Here is a 25,302-nt window from a genome sequence, read left to right as displayed (position 1 = left end):
TGATATAGAGTCAGTCTAACAGGGTTAATGTATATATCTATAGGTGATATAGAGTCAGTCTAACAGGGTTAATGTATATATCTATAGGTGATATAGAGTCAGTCTAACAGGGTTAATGTATATATCTATAGGTGATATAGAGTCAGTCTAACAGTGTTAATGTATATATCTATAGGTGATCAGTGTTAATGTATATATCTATAGGTGATCAGTGTTAATGTATATATCTATAGGTGATCAGTGTTAATGTATATATCTATAGGTGATCAGTGTTAATGTATATATCTATAGGTGATCAGTGTTAATGTATATATCTATAGGTGATATAGAGTCAGTCTAACAGTGTTAATGTATATATCTATAGGTGATATAGAGTCAGTCTAACAGGGTTAATGTATATATCTATAGGTGATATAGAGTCAGTCTAACAGGGTTAATGTATATATCTATAGGTGATATAGAGTCAGTCTAACAGTGTTAATGTATACATCTATAGGTGATCAGTGTTAATGTATATATCTATAGGTGATCAGTGTTAATGTATACATCTATAGGTGATCGCTGCAGCGCTGCAGCTGCTGACTCCAGACAGAGTGAATCTGCTGCTTCTGTCTCCAGAGAACGAAGGTCGATGTTCACTCAGGGAGAAATGGTTCGGTACCAGCTACAGCGTGGAGGGTAACACACACACACACACACACACACACACACACACACACACACACACACACACACCTGTACCTGAACACAGCTGACTGGTGTGTGTGTCAGCGTATCCGCGGGGTCTTGAAAAGTATTAAAAGGTGATAAATCAATTTAGGGAAAATTAAGACCCTTAAAGCAACACTGCAGAGTTTCAGCTCAGTGCTTCCACCATCTGGGTGAGAAGCGCTATCGTCTGGGGGGAAAAACGAAAACGAAACTTATCAGCCAGCGCATCCAGCGTTTATTCCCTTTAATAAAGACAGTATTTCCACATGTTTGCAAGGAGACTGTGTGGCGGGTGGTCGGGGGAGGGGGTGTGTGGGGTGGGGGGGAGCGGCAACGACGACCGGAGGGGAACCGTAGTTTCGCTTTTACCCACCACGTCTCTCTCGACGCAGAGGGGAGGGGGGAGGAGGGGGGAGTTCCATAGTGCAGTTTCAGCCGACGAGACCCGGCTCAGGCTGCGGTGGCAGCACCGGTCATCCTATTAACCATTTCTCTACCATTGCAATGAGTCTGGAAACATTATTTTAAGGCCGAAAAACTCTGCAATGTTACTTTAAAAAGTATTAAAAAGTCTTTTCATGACTTTATAAAGTCTTAAATATTGAAGGTATTTTTTTCTGAATTAGCTGTCCAAGAGTTTAAAAAACATCGTGAAAGTGTGTGAATTTAATCATTTTATTAAAAAACAAAGATGAACCGGTTCATGAAAAAGAAAAGAAGATTGTTGGTTTTGTTTTTTGAGAGTTGAGCAATGTTTTTTTGTTTTGTTTTTTATAAACTTTGCCTTTTATTTCTTATCCAGCCTATTTTGATCTGTTGTATCATAGTGGTCTAGAGTCTTTATCACAAACTAAAACTGTTCAGTTAAAGTGTCACTGATGTGAATGTTACAGCTTGAAGTGGTGGTGAGGTGTTGAAAAATATTGAGAAGGTTTTAAAATTAACTTCAAGATTCCTGTATAAACCCTGGTGTGTGTGTGTGTGTGTGTGTGTGTGTGTGTGTGTGTGTGTGTGTGTGTGTCTCGGGGTGTGTGTGTGTGTGTGTGTGTGTGTGTGTGTGTGTGTGTGTGTCTCTGTGTGTGTGTGTGTCAGACATCCCAGAGGAGTGGGCTGGTCGCTGGGCAACAGACTTCCCGCTGCACCCGGAGCTCCACCTTCCGGCTGAGAACCAGTTCATCGGTCAGTGACGCTTCATCTGTGATGTCATCGTCGCCATGACGACGCCAGCTGTTTAATCACCCGGTCACGTCTGGTTTCTGTTGTTGCCGTAGCGACGGACTTCACCCTGAAGAGCTCGGACTGCCCCGACACGGAGTTCCCCGTCCGCGTCGTCAACACGGAGCGCGGCTGCCTGTGGTACAAGAAGGACAACAAGTTCAAGATCCCTAAAGGTCAGGCTGCTCTCTGATTGGTCCGTTTGGCTGCTCTCTGATTGGTCCGTTTGGCTGCTCTCTGATTGGTCCGTTTGGCTGCTCTCTGATTGGTCCGTTTGGCTGCTCTCTGATTGGTCCGTTTGGCTGCTCTCTGATTGGTCCGTTTGGCTGCTCTCTGATTGGTCCGTTTGGCTGCTGCTGCTCTCTGATTGGTCCGTTTGGCTGCTGCTCTCTGATTGGTCCGTTTGGCTGCTGCTGCTCTCTGATTGGTCCGTTTGGCTGCTGCTCTCTGATTGGTCCGTTTGGCTGCTGCTGCTCTCTGATTGGTCCGTTTGGCTGCTGCTCTCTGATTGGTCCTCTGATTGGTCCGTTTGGCTGCTCTCTGATTGGTCCGTTTGGCTGCTCTCTGATTGGTCCGTTTGGCTGCTCTCTGATTGGTCCGTTTGGCTGCTGCTGCTCTCTGATTGGTCCGTTTGGCTGCTGCTCTCTGATTGGTCCGTTTGGCTGCTGCTGCTCTCTGATTGGTCCGTTTGGCTGCTCTCTGATTGGTCCGTTTGGCTGCTGCTCTCTGATTGGTCCGTTTGGCTGCTGCTGCTCTCTGATTGGTCCGTTTGGCTGCTGCTCTCTGATTGGTCCGTTTGGCTGCTCTCTGATTGGTCCGTTTGGCTGCTCTCTGATTGGTCCGTTTGGCTGCTCTCTGATTGGTCCGTTTGGCTGCTGCTCTCTGATTGGTCCGTTTGGCTGCTGCTCTCTGATTGGTCCGTTTGGCTGCTCTCTGATTGGTCCGTTTGGCTGCTCTCTGATTGGTCCGTTGAGGCTGCTGCTCTCTGATTGGTCCGTTTGGCTGCTCTCTGATTGGTCCGTTGAGGCTGCTGCTCTCTGATTGGTCCGTTTGGCTGCTCTCTGATTGGTCCGTTTGGCTGCTGCTCTCTGATTGGTCCGTTGAGGCTGCTGCTCTCTGATTGGTCCGTTTGGCTGCTCTCTGATTGGTCCGTTTGGCTGCTCTCTGATTGGTCCGTTGAGGCTGCTGCTCTCTGATTGGCTCTCTGATTGGTCCGTTTGGCTGCTGCTGCTCTCTGATTGGTCCGTTTGGCTGCTGCTGCTCTCTGATTGGTCCGTTGAGGCGGCTGCTCTCTGATTGGTCCGTTGAGGCTGCTGCTCTCTGATTGGTCCGTTTGGCTGCTCTCTGATTGGTCCGTTTGGCTGCTGCTCTCTGATTGGTCCGTTTGGCTGCTGCTGCTCTCTGATTGGTCCGTTTGGCTGCTCTCTGATTGGTCCGTTTGGCTGCTCTCTGATTGGTCCGTTTGGCTGCTCTCTGATTGGTCCGTTTGGCTGCTGCTCTCTGATTGGTCCGTTTGGCTGCTCTCTGATTGGTCCGTTTGGCTGCTGCTCTCTGATTGGTCCGTTTGGCTGCTGCTCTCTGATTGGTCCGTTTGGCTGCTGCTGCTCTCTGATTGGTCCGTTTGGCTGCTGCTCTCTGATTGGTCCGTTTGGCTGCTCTCTGATTGGTCCGTTTGGCTGCTCTCTGATTGGTCCGTTTGGCTGCTCTCTGATTGGTCCGTTTGGCTGCTCTCTGATTGGTCCGTTTGGCTGCTGCTCTCTGATTGGTCCGTTTGGCTGCTGCTCTCTGATTGGTCCGTTTGGCTGCTCTCTGATTGGTCCGTTTGGCTGCTCTCTGATTGGTCCGTTGAGGCTGCTGCTCTCTGATTGGTCCGTTTGGCTGCTCTCTGATTGGTCCGTTTGGCTGCTGCTCTCTGATTGGTCCGTTGAGGCTGCTGCTCTCTGATTGGTCCGTTTGGCTGCTCTCTGATTGGTCCGTTTGGCTGCTCTCTGATTGGTCCGTTGAGGCTGCTGCTCTCTGATTGGCTCTCTGATTGGTCCGTTTGGCTGCTGCTGCTCTCTGATTGGTCCGTTTGGCTGCTGCTGCTCTCTGATTGGTCCGTTGAGGCGGCTGCTCTCTGATTGGTCCGTTGAGGCTGCTGCTCTCTGATTGGTCCGTTTGGCTGCTCTCTGATTGGTCCGTTGAGGCTGCTGCTCTCTGATTGGTCCGTTTGGCTGCTCTCTGATTGGTCCGTTTGGCTGCTGCTCTCTGATTGGTCCGTTTGGCTGCTGCTGCTCTCTGATTGGTCCGTTTGGCTGCTCTCTGATTGGTCCGTTTGGCTGCTGCTCTCTGATTGGTCCGTTTGGCTGCTGCTGCTCTCTGATTGGTCCGTTGAGGCTGCTGCTCTCTGATTGGTCCGTTTGGCTGCTGCTGCTCTCTGATTGGTCCGTTTGGCTGCTGCTCTCTGATTGGTCCGTTTGGCTGCTGCTGCTCTCTGATTGGTCCGTTTCTGTAACATTCACTCTTCAAGTTAAATAGATGTTAAAAAGATAAAATCACAACAAAGAAACAAAACCAGTGGAAACGGCTCCACCTGGTGGACAAACAACTCATTACAGCCGGTGACTCATTAATTATGTCTAATTATCATCGATCGACTCATTAATTATGTCTAATTATCATCGATTGACTCATTAATTATGTCTAATTATCATCGATTGACTCATTAATTATGTCTAATTATCATCGATTGACTCATTAATTAAGTCTAATTATCATCGATCGACTCATTAATTATGTCTAATTATCATCGATCGACTCATTAATTATGTCTAATTATCATCGATTGACTCATTAATTATGTCTAATTATCATCGATTGACTCATTAATTAAGTCTAATTATCATCGATTGACTCATTAATTAAGTCTAATTATCATCGATCGACTCATTAATTATGTCTAATTATCATCGATCGACTCATTAATTATGTCTAATTATCATCGATTGACTCATTAATTATGTCTAATTATCATCGATTGACTCATTAATTATGTCTAATTATCATCGATTGACTCATTAATTATGTCTAATTATCATCGATTGACTCATTAATTAAGTCTAATTATCATCGATTGACTCATTAATTATGTCTAATTATCATCGATTGACTCATTAATTAAGTCTAATTATCATCGACCGTCTCATTAATTATGTCTAATTATCATCGATTGACTCATTAATTATGTCTAATTATCATCGATTGACTCATTAATTATGTCTAATTATCATCGATTGACTCATTAATTATGTCTAATTATCATCGATTGACTCATTAATTAAGTCTAATTATCATGGATTGACTCATTAATTAAGTCTAATTATCATGGATTGACTCATTAATTAAGTCTAATTATCATGGATTGACTCATTAATTAAGTCTAATTATCATGGATTCTGATATTAAAGATGATAAAACACTGATTTTGATCATAAACACTGAATAATTTGCTGAATGTGAGTCTAACTTGTCGTGTGTTGGTGTGTTTGTGTTTCAGCTTATATCCGTTTCAACCTGATCTCTCCGGTGATCCAGAAGAGCCCAGAGAAGTAAGTTAGACGCCGCTGCGATTAAACACTTCATTATCAATTAAACTGATCAATAATAAAAACAAGCAGAAAGAACATCACATCCTGATGTTTCTTTAGTGTTTTAATAACTGATGTTTTACCACAGTAGGTAATTAATTAATGTTCTGTACATGGACTCAACAGCTGATCACTTAGATCAATACCAGAGCTGACTGTCGTTCCTCAGTCTGGTTGTTATTGATCAGCTGATCACAGATCAATACCTCTGTTGTTATTGATCAGCTGATCACAGATCAATATCTCTGTTCCTCCCCAGTCTGGTTGTTATTGATCAGCTTGGTTCTGTTGTGTTTATGTTGTTCTAGTCTGGTGCTGCTGGACCTGTTTGTCAACATCCTGGCCTCTTATTGATCAGCTGATCAGTCTGGTTGTTATTGATCAGCTGATCACAGATCAATATCTCTGTTCCTCCCCAGTCTGGTTGTTATTGATCAGCTGATCACAGATCAATATCTCTGTTCCTCCCCAGTCTGGTTGTTATTGATCAGCTGATCATAGATCAATATCTCTGTTGTTATTGATCAGCTGATCACAGATCAATATCTCTGGTTGTTATTGATCAGCTTGGTTCTGTTGTGTTGTTCTAGTCTGGTGCTGTTGGACCTGTTTGTCAACATCCTGGCCTCTTATTGATCAGCTGATCAGTCTGGTTGTTATTGATCAGCTGATCACAGATCAATATCTCTGGTTGTTATTGATCAGCTTGGTTCTGTTGTGTTGTTCTAGTCTGGTGCTGTTGGACCTGTTTGTCAACATCCTGGCCTCTTATTGATCAGCTGATCAGTCTGGTTGTTATTGATCAGCTGATCACAGATCAATATCTCTGGTTGTTATTGATCAGCTTGGTTCTGTTGTGTTTATGTTGTTCCAGTCTGGTGCTGTTGGACCTGTTTGTCAACATCCTGGCTCACAACCTGGCTGAACCGGCCTACGAGGCCGACGTGGCTCAGCTGGAGTACAAGCTGGTGGCTGGAGAGCACGGGCTGGTGATCAGGCTGAAGGGCTTCAACCACAAGCTACAGGTAATACAGACCATAATACTATACAATACAGACCATAATACACTACAATACAGACCATAATACACTACACTATACTGGTACAAGCTGGTGGCTGGAGAGCACGGGCTGGTGATCAGGCTGAAGGGCTTCAACCACAAGCTGCAGGTAATACAGACCATAATACTATACAATACAGACCATAATACAGACCATAATACACTACAATACACAATACAGACCATAATACAGACCATAATACACTACAATACACAATACAGACCATAATACAGACCATAATACACTACACTATACACTATACTGGTACAAGCTGGTGGCTGGAGAGCACGGGCTGGTGGTCAGGCTGAAGGGCTTCAACCACAAGCTGCAGGTAAGACTATACACTACAATACAGACCATAATACACTACAATACAGACCATAATACACTACACTACAGACCATAATACACTACACCAGGGGTGCTCATTACGTCGATCGCGAAGACATTTGGGTCGATCGCGTGATGAAGAACAAAAAAATAAATAAATAAATAAAATTAAAAACACAGTTGTCTGGACAGCAGCATTTTTCTCACAACCGACCCACAGACTGTAAAAGAACCGACCTCAAAAGCGAGGGCAGGTCCGCCGAAGCATCATTCTGGGTGAATCAGCTCTCCGCCGTTGTCTTTGTTGTTACTTTGTTGCCTCCACAGAGCACATGGCTACTTAATATGCACGTGCTGACCATATATGGCTGTGCTGAGGCGTTCTGGGGGCGGAGTATGAGGTGTGTTCATGTCCGCACCATTCTTGGGTCCGGTGTGATTTATCAATGGAATATTGCGGAGAGTTGTGCGTACGCACAGCTTGATCAGTGTTTCCCACTAACAGAAAAAAAAAAAAGTTTTTTTCTCCTCACGTGTGTTTACGTGCGGTGCGCCCGCACGCGAGAGAGGCGGCAGGTTGAGAGGCTGACAGATGAGAGATGGTGAAACGCTAGCATGATTATTAAAAAAACACCATCTCTGATCTCTGCCGGCACATAGACAGACACAGGTTCACATACAGACAGGGGCCACGGTGAATGCAGCTGCCGCCATCACCCCCACCCCCCCCACGCCGCATAGTCCGACCAATAATTGGTAGATCATTTTGACTTGGTCACTTTAAAAGTAGCTCTCAGGCTGAAAAAGTGTGAGCACCCCTGCACTACACTATACAATACAGACCATAATACACTACACTATACAATACAGACCATAATACACTACACTATACACTACAGACCATAATACACTACACTATACACTATACTGGTACAAGCTGGTGGCTGGAGAGCACGGGCTGGTGATCAGGCTGAAGGGCTTCAACCACAAGCTGGTGGTGAGTCAATACAGACCATAATACACTACACTATACAATACAGACCATAATACACTACACTATACACTACAGACCATAATACACTACACTATACAATACAGACCATAATACACGTAAGGGATAATGCCCGACGAGGTGTCTGATTATCAGAGATTAATGGACGACGTGGAGGCGTGAACCGGTTGCTTCCGTGAAGTCCATTAATCTCTGATAATCAGACACCTGGTAGGGCGTCATCCCGCTGTTACCATGGTTACTTACCAGATAAATACACATTAAATCAATTACTTATCATTTAATGTTGTTTTTACCGTTAAAATCATACGTCGTCTTTCACATAAGCGGCTGAGCGGACTATTTAATAAACTCGTGGGGACCCACTGTGACGGCAGCGTGTTGCCATGGTGACTCTGTTGACGGCAGCGTGTTCAAATCAATCAAATCAATCAAAATAAACTTTAATGTCCCCGGAGGGAAAATTGTCATGGACAATCAATGCTGTACATCCTGCAAACAGATTATAAAACCATACATCATATCACATACTCACACACACAACCAACAGAGATCACTTACAGACAGTACGACCAAGTTCCTGGTTAACACAAGTAATTAATAATTATAGTAAAAAAATAATTATTGCACTTTCTCCTATAGCCTATTGCATCTTGCCTCTCAGTGTTGCCACAGTCTCTGGGTCTAAATTGCACCTTTGTATGTGTGGACTCCACCATCAGCATCAATTTAATGGTGCCGAAGGATTAGTGTATATATCTATTAAAAAAAAAAAAGAGATTTATATAACAATTAAAATGAGGGATATAATACAGCAACACCCTTAACATCATTTACAGTACACAATAATGACCAAAAAAAAAAAAAAATTAGAAGGAACACCTGAACCTCAGGTGACTGCTAGCCTGGCTCTCGTCAGACCCTTGTAGCTACGCTGAGCTCCGCACAAGGGTCTGGGACTGCTCCATAGGCGATTCATTTCAGAAGGCGGGGCCTTGTAAAAAAATCTTGTATGTGATTGGATAAACCACTTGTCCGTTATCTTGTTGACGTGCTACTTCAGCCACTCACTGCGAGTCGCCATTGTTGTTTGACTCAAACAGTCGCTTCAGCGCTACGTCACACCTCAGAAAGTCCCGTCCGGCGATCCTGATTGGTTCATTATTTTTTGCTCCGGGGAAGAAGTTTGCATTGGCCTCGAGTCCAGACCCTTGTGTGAAGCTGAGCGTAGCGCCTCTGGTGGAGCTTTGTGGAACTACAAGGGTCTGACGAGAGCCAGGCTAGGTGACTGCTAGTGTTTAGCAGATTTGTTGAGCAGAGCAATAGATGAAGGCAGGAATGAATGTTTATAGCGATTAGTTCTATAACTGCTCGCTCTATAGCGTCGCCCTGAAGGTAGCATTTCATAATCCAGATAGAGGATCTGAGATGGATCTTTCAAAATCCTTTGGGCCTGGTTGACTACTGTTTTTTCAAATATGGAATGTAAGGGCGGGTAACTATCCTTGCCCATCACCTTCATCGCTGTCTTTATCAGCTTTTCTAGTTTAGATTTGGACTGGACTGTCAGGGGTCCAAACCACGCAGCCATCCCATAGCTAATTAGGCTGCCCAGTACAGCATTATAAAATGAAATCATGATCACTGTACTGACTCCGTACAGTCTCAGTCTTCTGAGAAAATGCAGTCGTTGGGATAGTTTTACACACAAAGCATCAACATGAACATTCCATTTCAACAAATTATCCATATGGATTCCTAGATACTTGTAGGATTCAACCTTCTCTATAACACAGTCACCAATGACCACCGGGGCATGAGCCCTCACTCCCCTCGGGTCAAAAATCATCTCTTTAGTTTTTGTAGTATTTAAGATGAGATGATGTCTATCACACCAGGCCTGGAAGAGGTCAATCTCCTTGTGACAGACAGAGGGGCAGTCACCAACCCTCAACAGGCTCAAAATAATTGTGTCATCAGAACATTTTATGACAAGGTTATTGGACTGACTGCTTCTGCATTCATTTGTGTACAATGTGAATAAAAGGGGAGAACTCACTGCACCCTGAGGTACCCCCGTACTGCAGTGTCTAACATCTGAAAGTGTGCCATTGACGTTTACTTGTTGTGTTCTATTCGTCAAGAGTGAGTAGAACCATTTAATAATAGAGGGGTTTATTTTCATCTCAATGAGCTTCTGGACTAGCAGATGAGGGCGCACTGTATCAAAGGCAGAACTAAAGATCCTAGCGTAAGCCTTTGGATCTTCCAAGTGCTTGCACACCAGGTGGGATACGCTGACTACTGCGTCCTCAGTACTGCGACCCTCCCTATACGCGTACTGTAGGGGATCAAGGAGAGATAACAGGTTTAATCATATTTACTATCACCCTCTCGAAACATTTCATAACTACACAAGTTAAAGTGACAGGTCTAAAGTCCTTGTTATCGATAGGACGTGAAACTTTAGGTATTGGAATGATTGTTGATTTTTTCCACAATGCTGGAACAATGTGACTCTCGAGGGACTGCTGGAAAATGGGACACCAAGCATCAGTCAGTTCCTCTGAGCAGTGTTTCAGCAAATAGGAAGACAAGCCATCTGGGCCCATAGCTTTCTTGTTGCCCAGCTTCCTAAAGCTTGACTGAACCTGTTGGGGGTCAATTTTCACACAACCAACAGAATCACCCAGAGAGTCAAGAACCATCAAGGGAGAGTTGTTTTGTTCATTGAATCTTAAAAAAAAGTCATTAAGCTCATTGGCTCTATTAAAATCATTCAAGGTGACTAGCTTCTTGTTGCTTGAATTCATGTTCGTTATCCTTTTCATGGAGTCCCACAGTGTTTTATTATCCATAGAGCTGAAACTCTATGTTTTTCTCTGGTGCTCCTCAGCATCATGTTGATTTCTTTTTGTGCTTCAGCTGCCCCGGCGCGGTCCTTGTTTTTCAGAGCCCACTTCTTTTTATTGATGCAGGCTTTTACCTCCTTGGTAATGTGTGGTTTGTTATTAGGAAAATGAACCACCTCCTTTTTCGGGACCACGTCGTCGACACAGAATCTGATGTAGTTCTAGTTACAGTAGCCTCATCAAGCTCCTGGTTATGAAAAATGCTCCAATCTGTGCTGGAAAAGCAACCTGAGTCTCTACACTGTCCTGATTCCATTGCAGCACTGTCTTGTGCTGGTCACAGCTGTGACACTGCGCTGGCCCGTCCGCTCTGTCCGCTCTGATCGCAGGTTTGATTCCAGCAGCGGTGAGGGAGGCAGAGAGCCTCCACTCTCCCTCTAACCAGCTACAAGTCATTTTTCTAACATCACAATTAGTCTGAAGCTGGTAAAAATGAAACACAGGGTAAAAATCCTGGATAGTTCTTCTGCCCTGCTCCGCTGATCAGAGCGGCGTCCCTAGCAACGGCCCGTTTTACTTAGCAACGGTCATGCAGATAACACAGAGCGGTTTCTCTGCCTCTATCTCAGCTGCTGTTGAAGCTGATCTAGGATCAGTTGGTCTCTAACGGTCCACTCTGCCTCTATCTCAGCTGCTGTTGAAGCTGATCTAGGATCAGTTGGTCTCTAACGGTCCACTCTGCCTCTATCTCAGCTGCTGTTGAAGCTGATCTAGGATCAGTTGGTCTCTAACGGTCCACTCTGCCTCTATCTCAGCTGCTGTTGAAGCTGATCTAGGATCAGTTGGTCTCTAACGGTCCACTCTGCCTCTATCTCAGCTGCTGTTGAAGCTGATCTAGGATCAGTTGGTCTCTAACGGTCCACTCTACCTCTATCTCAGCTGCTGTTGAAGCTGATCTAGGATCAGTTGGTCTCTAACGGTCCACTCTGCCTCTATCTCAGCTGCTGTTGAAGCTGATCTAGGATCAGTTGGTCTCTAACGGTCCACTCTGCCTCTATCTCGGCTGCTGTTGAAGCTGATCTAGGATCAGTTGGTCTCTAACGGTCCACTCTGCCTCTATCTCAGCTGCTGTTGAAGCTGATCGTGGATCAGTTGGTCTCTAACGGTCCACTCTGCCTCTATCTCAGCTGCTGTTGAAGCTGATCTAGGATCAGTTGGTCTCTAACGGTCCACTCTGCCTCTATCTCAGCTGCTGTTGAAGCTGATCTAGGATCAGTTGGTCTCTAACGGTCCACTCTGCCTCTATCTCAGCTGCTGTTGAAGCTGATCTAGGATCAGTTGGTCTCTAACGGTCCACTCTGCCTCTATCTCAGCTGCTGTTGAAGCTGATCTAGGATCAGTTGGTCTCTAACGGTCCACTCTGCCTCTATCTCAGCTGCTGTTGAAGCTGATCTAGGATCAGTTGGTCTCTAACGGTCCACTCTGCCTCTATCTCGGCTGCTGTTGAAGCTGATCTAGGATCAGTTGGTCTCTAACGGTCCACTCTGCCTCTATCTCGGCTGCTGTTGAAGCTGATCTAGGATCAGTTGGTCTCTAACGGTCCACTCTGCCTCTATCTCAGCTGCTGTTGAAGCTGATCTAGGATCAGTTGGTCTCTAACGGTCCACTCTGCCTCTATCTCAGCTGCTGTTGAAGCTGATCTAGGATCAGTTGGTCTCTAACGGTCCACTCTGCCTCTATCTCGGCTGCTGTTGAAGCTGATCTAGGATCAGTTGGTCTCTAACGGTCCACTCTGCCTCTATCTCGGCTGCTGTTGAAGCTGATCTAGGATCAGTTGGTCTCTAACGGTCCACTCTGCCTCTATCTCGGCTGCTGTTGAAGCTGATCTAGGATCAGTTGGTCTCTAACGGTCCACTCTGCCTCTATCTCAGCTGCTGTTGAAGCTGATCTAGGATCAGTTGGTCTCTAACGGTCCACTCTGCCTCTATCTCAGCTGCTGTTGAAGCTGATCTAGGATCAGTTGGTCTCTAACGGTCCACTCTGCCTCTATCTCAGCTGCTGTTGAAGCTGATCTAGGATCAGTTGGTCTCTAACGGTCCACTCTGCCTCTATCTCAGCTGCTGTTGAAGCTGATCGTGGATCAGTTGGTCTCTAACGGTCCACTCTGCCTCTATCTCAGCTGCTGTTGAAGCTGATCTAGGATCAGTTGGTCTCTAACGGTCCACTCTGCCTCTATCTCAGCTGCTGTTGAAGCTGATCTAGGATCAGTTGGTCTCTAACGGTCCACTCTGCCTCTATCTCAGCTGCTGTTGAAGCTGATCTAGGATCAGTTGGTCTCTAACGGTCCGCTCTGCCTCTATCTCAGCTGCTGTTGAAGCTGATCTAGGATCAGTTGGTCTCTAGCGGTCCACTCTGCCTCTATCTCAGCTGCTGTTGAAGCTGATCTAGGATCAGTTGGTCTCTAACGGTCCACTCTGCCTCTATCTCAGCTGCTGTTGAAGCTGATCTAGGATCAGTTGGTCTCTAACGGTCCACTCTGCCTCTATCTCAGCTGCTGTTGAAGCTGATCGTGGATCAGTTGGTCTCTAACGGTCCACTCTGCCTCTATCTCAGCTGCTGTTGAAGCTGATCTAGGATCAGTTGGTCTCTAACGGTCCACTCTGCCTCTATCTCAGCTGCTGTTGAAGCTGATCTAGGATCAGTTGGTCTCTAACGGTCCACTCTGCCTCTATCTCAGCTGCTGTTGAAGCTGATCTAGGATCAGTTGGTCTCTAGCGGTCCACTCTGCCTCTATCTCAGCTGCTGTTGAAGCTGATCTAGGATCAGTTGGTCTCTAACGGTCCACTCTGCCTCTATCTCAGCTGCTGTTGAAGCTGATCTAGGATCAGTTGGTCTCTAACGGTCCACTCTGCCTCTATCTCAGCTGCTGTTGAAGCTGATCGTGGATCAGTTGGTCTCTAACGGTCCACTCTGCCTCTATCTCAGCTGCTGTTGAAGCTGATCTAGGATCAGTTGGTCTCTAACGGTCCACTCTGCCTCTATCTCAGCTGCTGTTGAAGCTGATCTAGGATCAGTTGGTCTCTAACGGTCCACTCTGCCTCTATCTCAGCTGCTGTTGAAGCTGATCTAGGATCAGTTTGTCTCTAACGGTCCACTCTGCCTCTATCTCGGCTGCTGTTGAAGCTGATCTAGGATCAGTTGGTCTCTAACGGTCCACTCTGCCTCTATCTCGGCTGCTGTTGAAGCTGATCTAGGATCAGTTGGTCTCTAACGGTCCACTCTGCCTCTATCTCAGCTGCTGTTGAAGCTGATCTAGGATCAGTTGGTCTCTAACGGTCCACTCTGCCTCTATCTCAGCTGCTGTTGAAGCTGATCTAGGATCAGTTGGTCTCTAACGGTCCACTCTGCCTCTATCTCAGCTGCTGTTGAAGCTGATCTAGGATCAGTTGGTCTCTAACGGTCCACTCTGCCTCTATCTCAGCTGCTGTTGAAGCTGATCTAGGATCAGTTGGTCTCTAACGGTCCACTCTGCCTCTATCTCAGCTGCTGTTGAAGCTGATCTAGAATCAGTTGGTCTCTAACGGTCCACTCTGCCTCTATCTCAGCTGCTGTTGAAGCTGATCTAGGATCAGTTGGTCTCTAACGGTCCACTCTGCCTCTATCTCAGCTGCTGTTGAAGCTGATCTAGGATCAGTTGGTCTCTAACGGTCCACTCTGCCTCTATCTCAGCTGCTGTTGAAGCTGATCTAGGATCAGTTGGTCTCTAACGGTCCACTCTGCCTCTATCTCAGCTGCTGTTGAAGCTGATCTAGGATCAGTTGGTCTCTAACGGTCCACTCTGCCTCTATCTCAGCTGCTGTTGAAGCTGATCTAGGATCAGTTGGTCTCTAACGGTCCACTCTGCCTCTATCTCGGCTGCTGTTGAAGCTGATCTAGGATCAGTTGGTCTCTAACGGTCCACTCTGCCTCTATCTCGGCTGCTGTTGAAGCTGATCTAGGATCAGTTGGTCTCTAACGGTCCACTCTGCCTCTATCTCGGCTGCTGTTGAAGCTGATCTAGGATCAGTTGGTCTCTAACGGTCCACTCTGCCTCTATCTCAGCTGCTGTTGAAGCTGATCTAGGATCAGTTGGTCTCTAACGGTCCACTCTGCCTCTATCTCAGCTGCTGTTGAAGCTGATCTAGGATCAGTTGGTCTCTAACGGTCCACTCTGCCTCTATCTCAGCTGCTGTTGAAGCTGATCTAGGATCAGTTGGTCTCTAACGGTCCACTCTGCCTCTATCTCAGCTGCTGTTGAAGCTGATCGTGGATCATCTGGCCGACTTCAGCGCCGACCCGGACGTCTTCTCCATGTTCTCGGAGCAGCTGAAGAAAACTTACTTCAACATCCTCATCAAGCCGGAGCGGCTGGGCAAGTAGGTCACACACACACACACACACACACACACACACACACACACACACACACACACACACACACACAGACACACACACACACACACACACCTAAACCCAGCCTTAGTATCCAGAGCTCTGAGCTGCTTCGTCTGCATGGAGAGTTTCTACAGTTCAGTTTCTAGAAACTCTCCCACCAGAGGAACGTGGTGTCGTAAAGAACCGGTCTGAACCGGTCTGAACCGGTCTGAACCGGTCCAGTGTAATGAACCGGTCTGAACCGGTCTGAACCGGTCTGAACCGGTCCAGTGTAATGAACCGGTCTGAACCGGTCTGAACCAGTCTTCTCTGTCTGCAGAGACGTGCGTCTGCAGATCTTGGAGCGGAGCCGCTGGTCGGTGATCCAGAAGTACCGAGCAGTGACGACGGGACTGAGTGTCGAGCAGCTGACGGCCTTCGCCTCTGAGCTGAAGAATGAACTCTATGTAGAAGGACTGGTGCAGGGCAACTACACTAGCACGGTGAGATACACACACAGACACACACACACACACTAACACACTAACACACACTAACACACACTAACACACACACTAACACACACACACACACTAACACACACACACACACACACACAAGAAACACACTGACTCATGTCGTCGTTTCTCAACAGGAGTCCAAGGAGTTCCTGCACTACTTCACCCAGTGAGTATCATTTTTGAAAGATTATAGAGAAATTTCTGGGGAAAAAATGGTACAATTTCTCAAAAAAAGTTGAAACATTTCTAGAAAAAAGCAAGAGTACCCGTATGCAGGGAGACGGGCGCCGCCATTAGCCCAGATCCAGACCGGAAGTCACGACCGGAAGTTGCTCTTCTTCATGTCTATCATTTCTATGTAGATAAAAAAAACAACTCAGTAACTCAATGGTCCATAATAAAATATTGTTTTCCAGCGGATATCTTAGTTACAACATGAATGAGCTATAAAATATTTTTTTGCATGGATCGTTTATTAAGTTATTGAGTTATTTAAAAAACGCTGCTAACGGCTAACAGCTAGCGCCGAACGGCTAACGGCTAGCGCCGAACGGCTAACAGCTAACGACTAGCGCCGCTCCTGCTGACAGCAGACCAGGAGAGAGGGAGAGAAAAAATAAATGAAATGTGGTTGGTGGGTGCTTTGGTTAGGGTTAGGCAATGAAGAAAGGAGTTGGTTAAAGCAGAAGTATAAGTGATATATTTGTGTTAATCTAAGTCTTAAATAGTTGTATCTTCCGACAGCAATCACTTCTATAGAGTGTTTGGTCTGAAACACGGGTCTGTCAGTCACTCTGCTCTGCTCTGAGCCCAGGAGAAAACTTTCCTTGTATCCTACAACCTTTATCCAATGAGGAGAGAGAACGGCATAAAGGGGCAGTCCTCTCTGTGTGTGCAGCCAAGGGATGCGCCTGAATGTGGTGACGTATGGACGAGGACTGTTATGGTGCGTTCAAGGCAACTCGTAACTCGTGTTTTTCCGACCTGTGAAGTGGTACCAGTTCGATCTGGTACGAGTTCACGGGTCAGAAGTTACGAGTGGCCGTTATAGTGACTTTCACAGGTAAAACAGGTCGGAGAAACACGAGTGGGTTGCCTGGAACGCTACAAAGTCGTAAGTTGTGACTTGAAGCTGTAATTTACGGTTTCAAAAGCCTGCCTGGAACGCAGCATTAGCCAAAACCACCGGACCACTTACTTCTGCTTTAAGTTTAGTAAAAAGAGCAGGTAGAGGCTGGACAGGCCAGAGAGAGAGGGGGGGTTCTTAGAATAACATAGAAATAATATACACAAAGAAGAGCAACTTCCGGTCGTGACTTCCGGTATGGATCAGCTGGGCTAATGGCGGCGCCCTGGTCCCTGCACACGGGTCCCTCTCGAAAAAAGTGGTAAAAATTCTCACAAAAAACAAAACAAAAAAGTTTTTAAAAAATTTAGAAAAAAAGTGTTTTTTTTTTTTTTTTTAAATCTGGTAAAATTTCTCAGAAAAAGTGGTAAAATTTCTAAAAAAAAAAAAAAATTTAGAAGAAACTGGTAAAATTTCTCAAAGAAATTCTAGGATAAGTGGTAAAATTTCAACAAAAAAAGTAAAATTATAATTTAAAATAAGTAGAAGAAACTGGTCAAATTATTCAAGAATTCTAGAAAAAGTGGTAAAATTTCTCAAAAAAGGGGGGCAAACAATAATACAAAAGGGGTAAAAATTTCCTTTAAAAAATAGTAAAAAGTAGAACAGAAAAATTGAGAAGAAACTGATAAAATGACTCAAGAATTCTAGTAAAAAGTGGTAAAATGTGAATAAAAAGTAGTGGACCCTTGAACCGTGTCAACCCCCCCACTCTGAGAACCGCTGACATTTACTTTAGTTAGATAGTTTCGTAGTACTGGGTATTTCCAGTGTGTATTCTGAGTAAACCTATCCACCTTTTTCTGAACGTCAACAACGTAGCCTGTTTTGCTGGTTTTGCTCTTCCGGTGGAATTGTATGTTTATGTTTCCATGGTTTCGGTAGTCGCGGTAAATGCATGGATTTCTTTTTTTTATTATTTTCAATGTAAATGTGTAAAAGGCATCTGGATCATCACAGCAGCTTTTAACAGTGGATATCACACAGACATAATAGATCCATGCGTTTACCGTAACTATGACAACGACTGAAAACCATGGAAACGGAAACGGACAATTCCACCAAACCGGCAAAACTGGCTTCTGGGTTTGACCATAGATGAGGTTGGGAAAAAGGTGGATAGTAAATACTGAGTAAACCTACTAGGGGTGGGCAAAAATATCGATATGGCAATATATCGCGATACTTTATATCGCGATACGATATCGATATTCAATATTTAAATATAGATTTTTTTTTCTCAATTTTTTTCAAAAATTTTTTTTTTTCAAATAATAAATCATGTTTCAGACGTAAATCCAGTCCGTCAGGTGTCACTGTGCTGCTGCCTCAGACAGTGTTGTTCATGCTAATATGTTGTTGTAACTTGCACTTGTATAAAATGGCATGGAGAATTAGAATTACATTGTTTTGACTCAGTTTGTCCCATAAATTATCACTATCATCTGATGTACACATACAACTGGGATTTTAAGATGCAAAATGCCTTTTACATTTTTCACTGAACTATGTAGAATATCCTAGAATATCGCAATATATCGCAAAATTTGGATATCGCAATATCGTATCGTATCGTGATGCGTATCGTATCGTGATGCGTATCGTATCGTGATGCGTATCGTATCGTGATGCGTATCGTATCCTGAGGTCCTTGGCAATGCCCACCCCTAAAACCTGTAGTAGTATCACATGTCTAGTAGTATTACACAGACGGATGTGGTTAACCCCGTGTGTGCTGCAGCAGTGATGTGGTTAACCCCGTGTGTGCTGCAGCAGTGATGTGGTTAACCCCGTGTGTGCTGCTGCTTTAGTGATGTGGTTAACCCCGTGTGTGCTGCAGCAGTGATGTGATTAACCCCTTGTGTGCTGCTGCAGCAGTGATGTGATTAACCCCGTGTGTGCTGCTGCTTTAGTGATGTGGTTAACCCCGTGTGTGCTGCAGGAAGCTGCAGTTCCGGCCGCTGACTGCAGAGGTCCCCGTGCTGTTCCGCGTGGTGGAGTTGCCTAGCAACAACAACCACCTCTGTAAGGTCAAATCCCTCAACAAGGGAGACGCCAACTCTGAGGTCACCGTCTACTTCCAGGTACTTCAACTCAACAAACTTTATTAACTCCAGTCCACCGACAGTCCTGTTCCTCTTCTTCCTCCTCTAAGTCTTCTTCTTGTTGTTGTTGTTGTTGTTGTTGTTATCTCTTCCAGTCGGGGCTGAAGAACCTGAGGGAACACGCCCTGATGGAGCTGATGGTGGTGAGTCTTCATGTCTTCACATCGACTCATTATGGTCTGGGTTTAACCCTAACCCTTAGATCTACTCATTAACACACACTCGTTTCATTTCTTCATCATAATCTGCTGTGTCACTTCTACTGTTGTTTCTCTGCAACATGATAAAGCAAAGAGCTTGTGACTCAACACAGTTGGAATCGAGTCACTGAGCTGCAGATGGAACCAGGTTAATGAACAGTCCAACACTGCAGCAGATCGCTGGTTGTTCATGTGAGCTAGAAATAATATTTAAACACAGGAACTTATTGTTTTATTTAAAGCAACGTTGTGGAGTTTCAGCTCAGAGCTTCCACCATCTGGTCGTCTGAAGTGTCGTAACTTCAGCTCACCCACCGGGTGAAAGCTGCTCCAGTATTTATTAGAGCTGCAACGAGCGGCACATTTTACATTTTACTGTCCCAATACTTGGGGTCACTACTCGAGTACTCGTTTGCCGACGGGGAGGGGGGGGTAAAAACACTTCCAGCGTTTCCCATTGATAAACGAGTCCCTAACCCTGACCGGCTCAGGCTGCAGCTGCTGCACCGTTCATCCTATTCACTAACTAACTAACTAACCCTAACCCTTCTCTACCATCGCAATGAGTCTGGAAACACTATTCTAAGTCCGATAAACTCTGCAATGTCCCTTTAAGTGAACAGAGAGTTGGACAAGAAGCTCAAACACAGAACAATACAGACATTTATTTATTTATTTATTGATGAATGTTTAAATGTGCACATGCAGCCTCCTGCTACTGGATCATATGGATCATATATGTTATATATGTGTTATATTATGTAATATATGGATCATATATGTTATATTGATCTAATCATATATGTTATGTTATATATGGATCATATATGATCAGAGTCCCATGATTGATCCAGTCATTGATGTTGTTCCAGATGCACATGGAGGAGCCGTGCTTCGACTTCCTCCGCACCAAGGAGACTCTGGGGTGAGTTATTGATCACTGACTTATTGATCGGTATTGATCAGTATTGATCAGTATTGATCAGTATTGATCAGTATTGATCGGTGACTTATTGATCGGTATTGATCAGTATTGATCAGTATTGATCAGTATTGATCAGTATTGATCAGTATTGATCAGTATTGATCGGTGACTTATTGATCGGTATTGATCAGTATTGATCAGTATTGATCGGTGACAGCCCCTCTCTGGTCACATTAACCCTCAGGTACCAGGTGTACCCGACCTGCAGGAACACGTCCGGCGTGCTGGGCTTCTCCGTCACCGTGGAAACACAGGCCACCAAGTTCAGGTCAGATGAGGTCACGGTTTGTTGTTGTGGTTTGGGTTAAAACATCTTCATCATCATCTTCCTCCTCCCCCCCCTCTTCCCCCCCCCGGCAGCACGGAGCTGGTGGAGGCGAAGGTCGAGGAGTTCCTGGTGAGTTTCGGCGAGCGTCTGTCGGCGCTGAGCGAGGACGGCTTCAGGACGCAGGTGACGGCGCTCATCAAGCTGAAGGAGTGTGAAGACGCTCAGCTGGGCGAGGAGGTCGACCGCCACTGGTTCGAGGTCGTCACGCAGCAGTACGTCTTCAACCGGCTGCACAAGGAGGTGAGAGTCCCGGCCCTGTGAGGGGGCTGCAGCCATGTTCTTTATACTTAACATTCTTACTACTTTACGACGTTTTTTGGACCGCTTCTAGTCCTTCATACTTTGTGCTACTTCAACAATTAATATATCAAAACATGCAGCTTTTTCTGGACATCATCGGAACTATTTAACTTTTTCATACTATTTATACTTTTTTAAATATTCAAATAGTTCTGTTTTTTTTTTGTCCCATAGGAAATACATTGGAACAGTCTTCAAACTCTGAAACTATTGGTCCTACTTTGAACCTCATTTGCTTCCACATACTTTCACCTACAGACTTCATTCACTTCTGAGCTGTAGACAAACTTCTAATGTATTCACCTTGTAAATAACTTTTTCATATCTTCTACCGTTATTGAGATAAATCCTTTAAAAGCACATGAGGATTTCTGACAAATTTCACACTTTTCAATGAGTGTGTATTGCGTTTGGTCAAAGTGGTGACATCATCGTCAGAGTGCAGGAGTGACAAACTGGAACTTTTCTTCTGAAACTGCCACCAAAGCTACAAATGACACTCTACACACAAGGATTGGCCACAGTTTGTAGCCACACCTGTCTTCTGGCTAACAATCTGGTCAAAAATGCAAATCCATTCACCACAGTACATTTTTTTCACAGCAGAGTAGAAGGAGCTCAACTTTGTAATTCACTGGAATTGGCATTATACTTTGTTTGATTTCACCACAAAATAGTCACATGTCACAGAATAGTCCTCTACTTACTTGGTGTCACTCATTTACACTTTCCTTCTTTCTTTTTTAAGCAGAAGTCAGTGAGCCTCTTATACAGGGGTTTATTTTACCAGTTTCTCATTGAATATAACTATGGTGAAGTGGTTAGATCACTGGGCTGAAGACCTGAAGGTTGCAGGTTCAATTCCAGCCCCAACCACTTTATTAGTGAATCATTCCCTCAGTCTTCCTCTGTTGATTTCTGATAACTTGCTTCTTGTTTAAACTGTGTAAACTACAGCTGCATCAGACAGTGTTTGATTTATCACCGTATAAAACTCGACATGTTTCATCTTCTCCGTGGTTGAGGGGTTAGTTTGCCGGGCTGCCAATCATGAGGACCAGGGTTCGATTCCTGCCTTCGCTGTTTGTGTTACATGACATTCCTGTGTTTGCTTGTCAATTTCTACTGCTAATTTAGCATTTAGCATTTAGCATGGCTTCAGCATTCACACGCATTTTCTGTCAGGAGATGCTGTTTCTGGTCCTGAACCCCCTCTGGTCTGTTTTAGATCGAGGCTCTGAAGCTCTTCTCCCAGGAGGATCTGGTCTCCTGGTTCCTGCAGCACCGAGACGCCAGAAGCAGGAAGCTCAGTGTTCACGTACGTCTGTCGATCAATAATCAATAGTTAAAGGGACAGTTCAACATGTTCAACTGAACTCTTTAAAGGGGAAGCACAAGAAAAGGTTAAAATACCCAACAATAAAATTGTATAAACAATGAATTAATAAAAACAATGAATGTTCGATGTTTTAAAGGGATAGTTCAACATTTTGTCAGATTGGCCCATCGTCATAATCCCTATAGTCATAGCAGTAGTTTCGTTACCTTTAATTGTCGGTGCAAGCTGTTTTTAGAACGGCGGAGCAGAGCCGTGAGCTGCTCAGAACTACGCTACGGAGGCTCATTATGGGATTTCTTGGTTTCCCTCATCAAACTCATCAAAAACACAATCCAACAACTCCACAACGCTCTGGTGGACAAGTTGTGAGCTGCACATTCACCACGCTATGAGATAATAACACAACGTTACCACACAGAGTTGTTTTAGAGGGAAATTCATGTAAAACCTCTGATGCACGTTGCCTTCAGGGACAGTTTTTCATCAACAGTCTCTGTATTTCCCTCTAAAACAACTCTGTGTGGTAACGTTGTGTTATTATCTCATAGCGTGGTGAATGTGCAGCTCACAACTTGTCCACCAGAGCGTTGTGGAGTTGTTGAATGTGACTATAGGGATTATGGCAATGGGCCAGTTTGACTAAATGTTGCACTGTCCCTTTAACTATAAACCAGTTTCCTGTCTGTGTCCAGGTGGTGGGCTTCGGCGTGGAGGAGGGCGACCCCCCCGACCAGAGCGCCGGTTGCCGTGCCGACAGCCCCGACAACCCCGCCCCCTCCTCCTACGGCGAGGTCAGCGAGCTGAACTTCCTGTCGGCCTCGTCGCCGTGGCTACAGGACGCCGCGCTCATCAGCGACATCAGAGCGTTCACCTCGTCCCTCCCCCTCCACCCGTACCACAAGATCCTCAGCTAAGCCCCCCCCCCCAGAGATAATAAAGTTACCATGGCAACGGCTAGCATCATATTACTAATCGCACTGTTTGGTCGACGAGGTCACTGTTAGGACGGGAATAATGCTGCGTTCACTTCCTGGTCAGAAACCATGGCAACGGCGGCTCAGACCAATCAGGGGGGACGCTGGTCGAATTTAAATATTAGATGAGTGATGTCACACTGAGGCTGTTGTTGTTGTTGTTGTTCTTGTCGTAAACGTTTTGTTTCATGAAACGACTCGTTGGCGATAAAACCTTCACGCTGGAAACATGTTTCTGATCAATCACCTGATCAATATCTTTATCTCTGGACTGAAGTTAATTAATAATATTCAAGATTTTCAACTTTCAGACTGGATTTGCTTTAAAACATGAGGGAAAGAGTCAAAGTGGTAAATGTGTTTAAATGTGTTTAAATGTGTTTAAATGTGTTTAAATGTGTTTAGTAGAAGAAGTTTTAAAGAGAAGAAGCTCTCACATCAACATCCAGACTGAGTGAGTCTCACCGGGACTCGAACTCGTCCAGGTGCTGGACCGTTGCTGCTGATCGTCTGTTACATGTTTCCTGAATTAGAATCAAGTCCTTATTAGTCAAGTTGATGTTATTATTATTCTCATTTCCTCATATTATTATTCTCATTTTGAAGTCGCAGCTGCTCTGTTGTGAAACCGAAGCTCACATGACACAAACAAACTGATCATTAAAGCTTCAGCCAGCGATCCAGTGGTTCTGTCTAACTTCCTGTCAGCAGATGGAGTTAGCAGCCCCCGCCCTCGTCCCTACGGCAACACATTCACACACAGAGAGGACTGCCCCTTTATGCCGTTCTCTCTCCTCATTGGATAAAGGTTGTAGGATACAAGGAAAGTTTTCTCCTGGGCTCAGAGCAGAGCAGAGTGACTGACAGACCCGTGTTTCAGACCAAACACTCTATAGAAGTGATTGCTGTCGGAAGATACAACTATTTAAGACTTAGATTAACACAAATATTCACCTGACTGCTGCTTTAAGTTCAGATATGATGAATGGATGAATAGTTTTATGATGAATGGATGAATAGTTTGGTCCAGACTGAAGCAGCAGCAGCCTCACTGTGCAGCCGTGTGGTCGTTGTGTGTTGGTTTGTTCTGTTTGTCCCAGGGGAAGTGAACGCAGCGCGACGACTCAGGGCTCTGGTTTAAAGTGAAAGTCTGTCGACACGGTGGTTGTCACGTCGACGCGGCAGCAGCAGCGTCTCTGTGTTGTCATGACGACGCAGCAGCAGCAGCAGCTCTGTGTTTTCATCCACTGTCAGTTTACATTTCCATGTTCACACTGTAATATTTGTACCAATGGACGATGTATATGAAGAAATCAGTGTATAGACTTTAACAGCAGTGGCCAGTAAAAACACGACTGTGATGTTTTATCTCTGAATGTTCTGCAGGAGCGCCAACAAAACTATTTACATTTTTAATCAATTACATTTGCAGCTCAATGCCGATTAAAAGACCTAATAAAAAAACTTAATGAAATGTTCAGGAAAGACTTGAGTTGTGTTTGTTTATTCTGTCTTTAAATGACAAATTAAACATGTAAAAGGGTTTGTGACGTGTTTCTACAGGTCATTTATATTTTACTCCACAGCTATCAGTTCAACAAGGAAACTGAAATTATTGGGTGGATGAGACCTGCAGAGAAATACAGAGTTTGTCCAGACGATGGCGCCAGAGGGAAGATCATGTTTCCTGACACAGCACTAAGATCCATTCTCTATTCATCCCTAGAGCTCTGACAAGAGTTACTGTGATTTATCCACATTCCCACTGAAGGTAAAATGCTGTAAAAGTACAAGACAGGTAGTAGCTCATCATGTCTACTTCTATACACTTTGACTGACTTGGCCAGACTGTGGCCGGAGTAACATCAATAAAGAAGGAGCTGCCCAGTGGATAAATATTGATATAAATATTATCTTGCTAAATGTGCCTTTATGGGAGTATAACCCTACAAGTTAATATTTACCATGTCTTCATGAAGCATTGTTGCACTTTGAGCTCATTGAGTTTATTGGGTGAGATAATGTTGACAGATTAATGATGTGGGTCTGAGTCTTTATTTCCCCTTTTTCAGTTTCCCTCCAGCTTTTCTACAAAATGCCGGTGATCTAAGATCAACAGTCCCATTCCATGTCGTCTTTGTCTCGGCGGATAATAAGACATCTGTTTGAGCAGGTGATGCATGCACAACTTGTAATCACTGACT

At 44.8% G+C, this 25,302-nt stretch overlaps 1 protein-coding gene across 2 annotated transcripts in view; it reads left to right on the top strand.

Moving 5' to 3' along the window:
• nrd1b (nardilysin b (N-arginine dibasic convertase)) overlaps positions 1-24,619 on the top strand; it is a 122,123-nt gene extending 97,504 nt beyond the window's left edge. For both annotated transcript variants that reach the window (XM_085775268.1, XM_085775269.1), the window contains exons 17-31: positions 555-678; positions 1,804-1,890; positions 1,983-2,102; positions 5,462-5,513; positions 6,427-6,577; positions 15,095-15,222; positions 15,561-15,723; positions 15,876-15,907; positions 18,810-18,951; positions 19,068-19,115; positions 20,045-20,097; positions 20,342-20,425; positions 20,518-20,725; positions 22,014-22,103; positions 22,817-24,619. In XM_085775268.1, the coding sequence (XP_085631394.1) occupies positions 555-678; positions 1,804-1,890; positions 1,983-2,102; positions 5,462-5,513; positions 6,427-6,577; positions 15,095-15,222; positions 15,561-15,723; positions 15,876-15,907; positions 18,810-18,951; positions 19,068-19,115; positions 20,045-20,097; positions 20,342-20,425; positions 20,518-20,725; positions 22,014-22,103; positions 22,817-23,038 (1,704 nt within the window). In that variant the 3' untranslated portion in view covers positions 23,039-24,619. The remainder of the gene's footprint in view (positions 1-554; positions 679-1,803; positions 1,891-1,982; positions 2,103-5,461; positions 5,514-6,426; positions 6,578-15,094; positions 15,223-15,560; positions 15,724-15,875; positions 15,908-18,809; positions 18,952-19,067; positions 19,116-20,044; positions 20,098-20,341; positions 20,426-20,517; positions 20,726-22,013; positions 22,104-22,816) is intronic.
• The last annotated feature ends 683 nt before the right edge of the window (positions 24,620-25,302 follow it).

Source organism: Trachurus japonicus, chromosome 4 (genome assembly GCF_045865225.1).
Source record: "Trachurus japonicus isolate A0001 chromosome 4, Traja_1.0".
NCBI lineage: Eukaryota > Metazoa > Chordata > Actinopteri > Carangiformes > Carangidae > Trachurus > Trachurus japonicus.
This window is presented reverse-complemented; position numbering and strand designations above follow the sequence as displayed.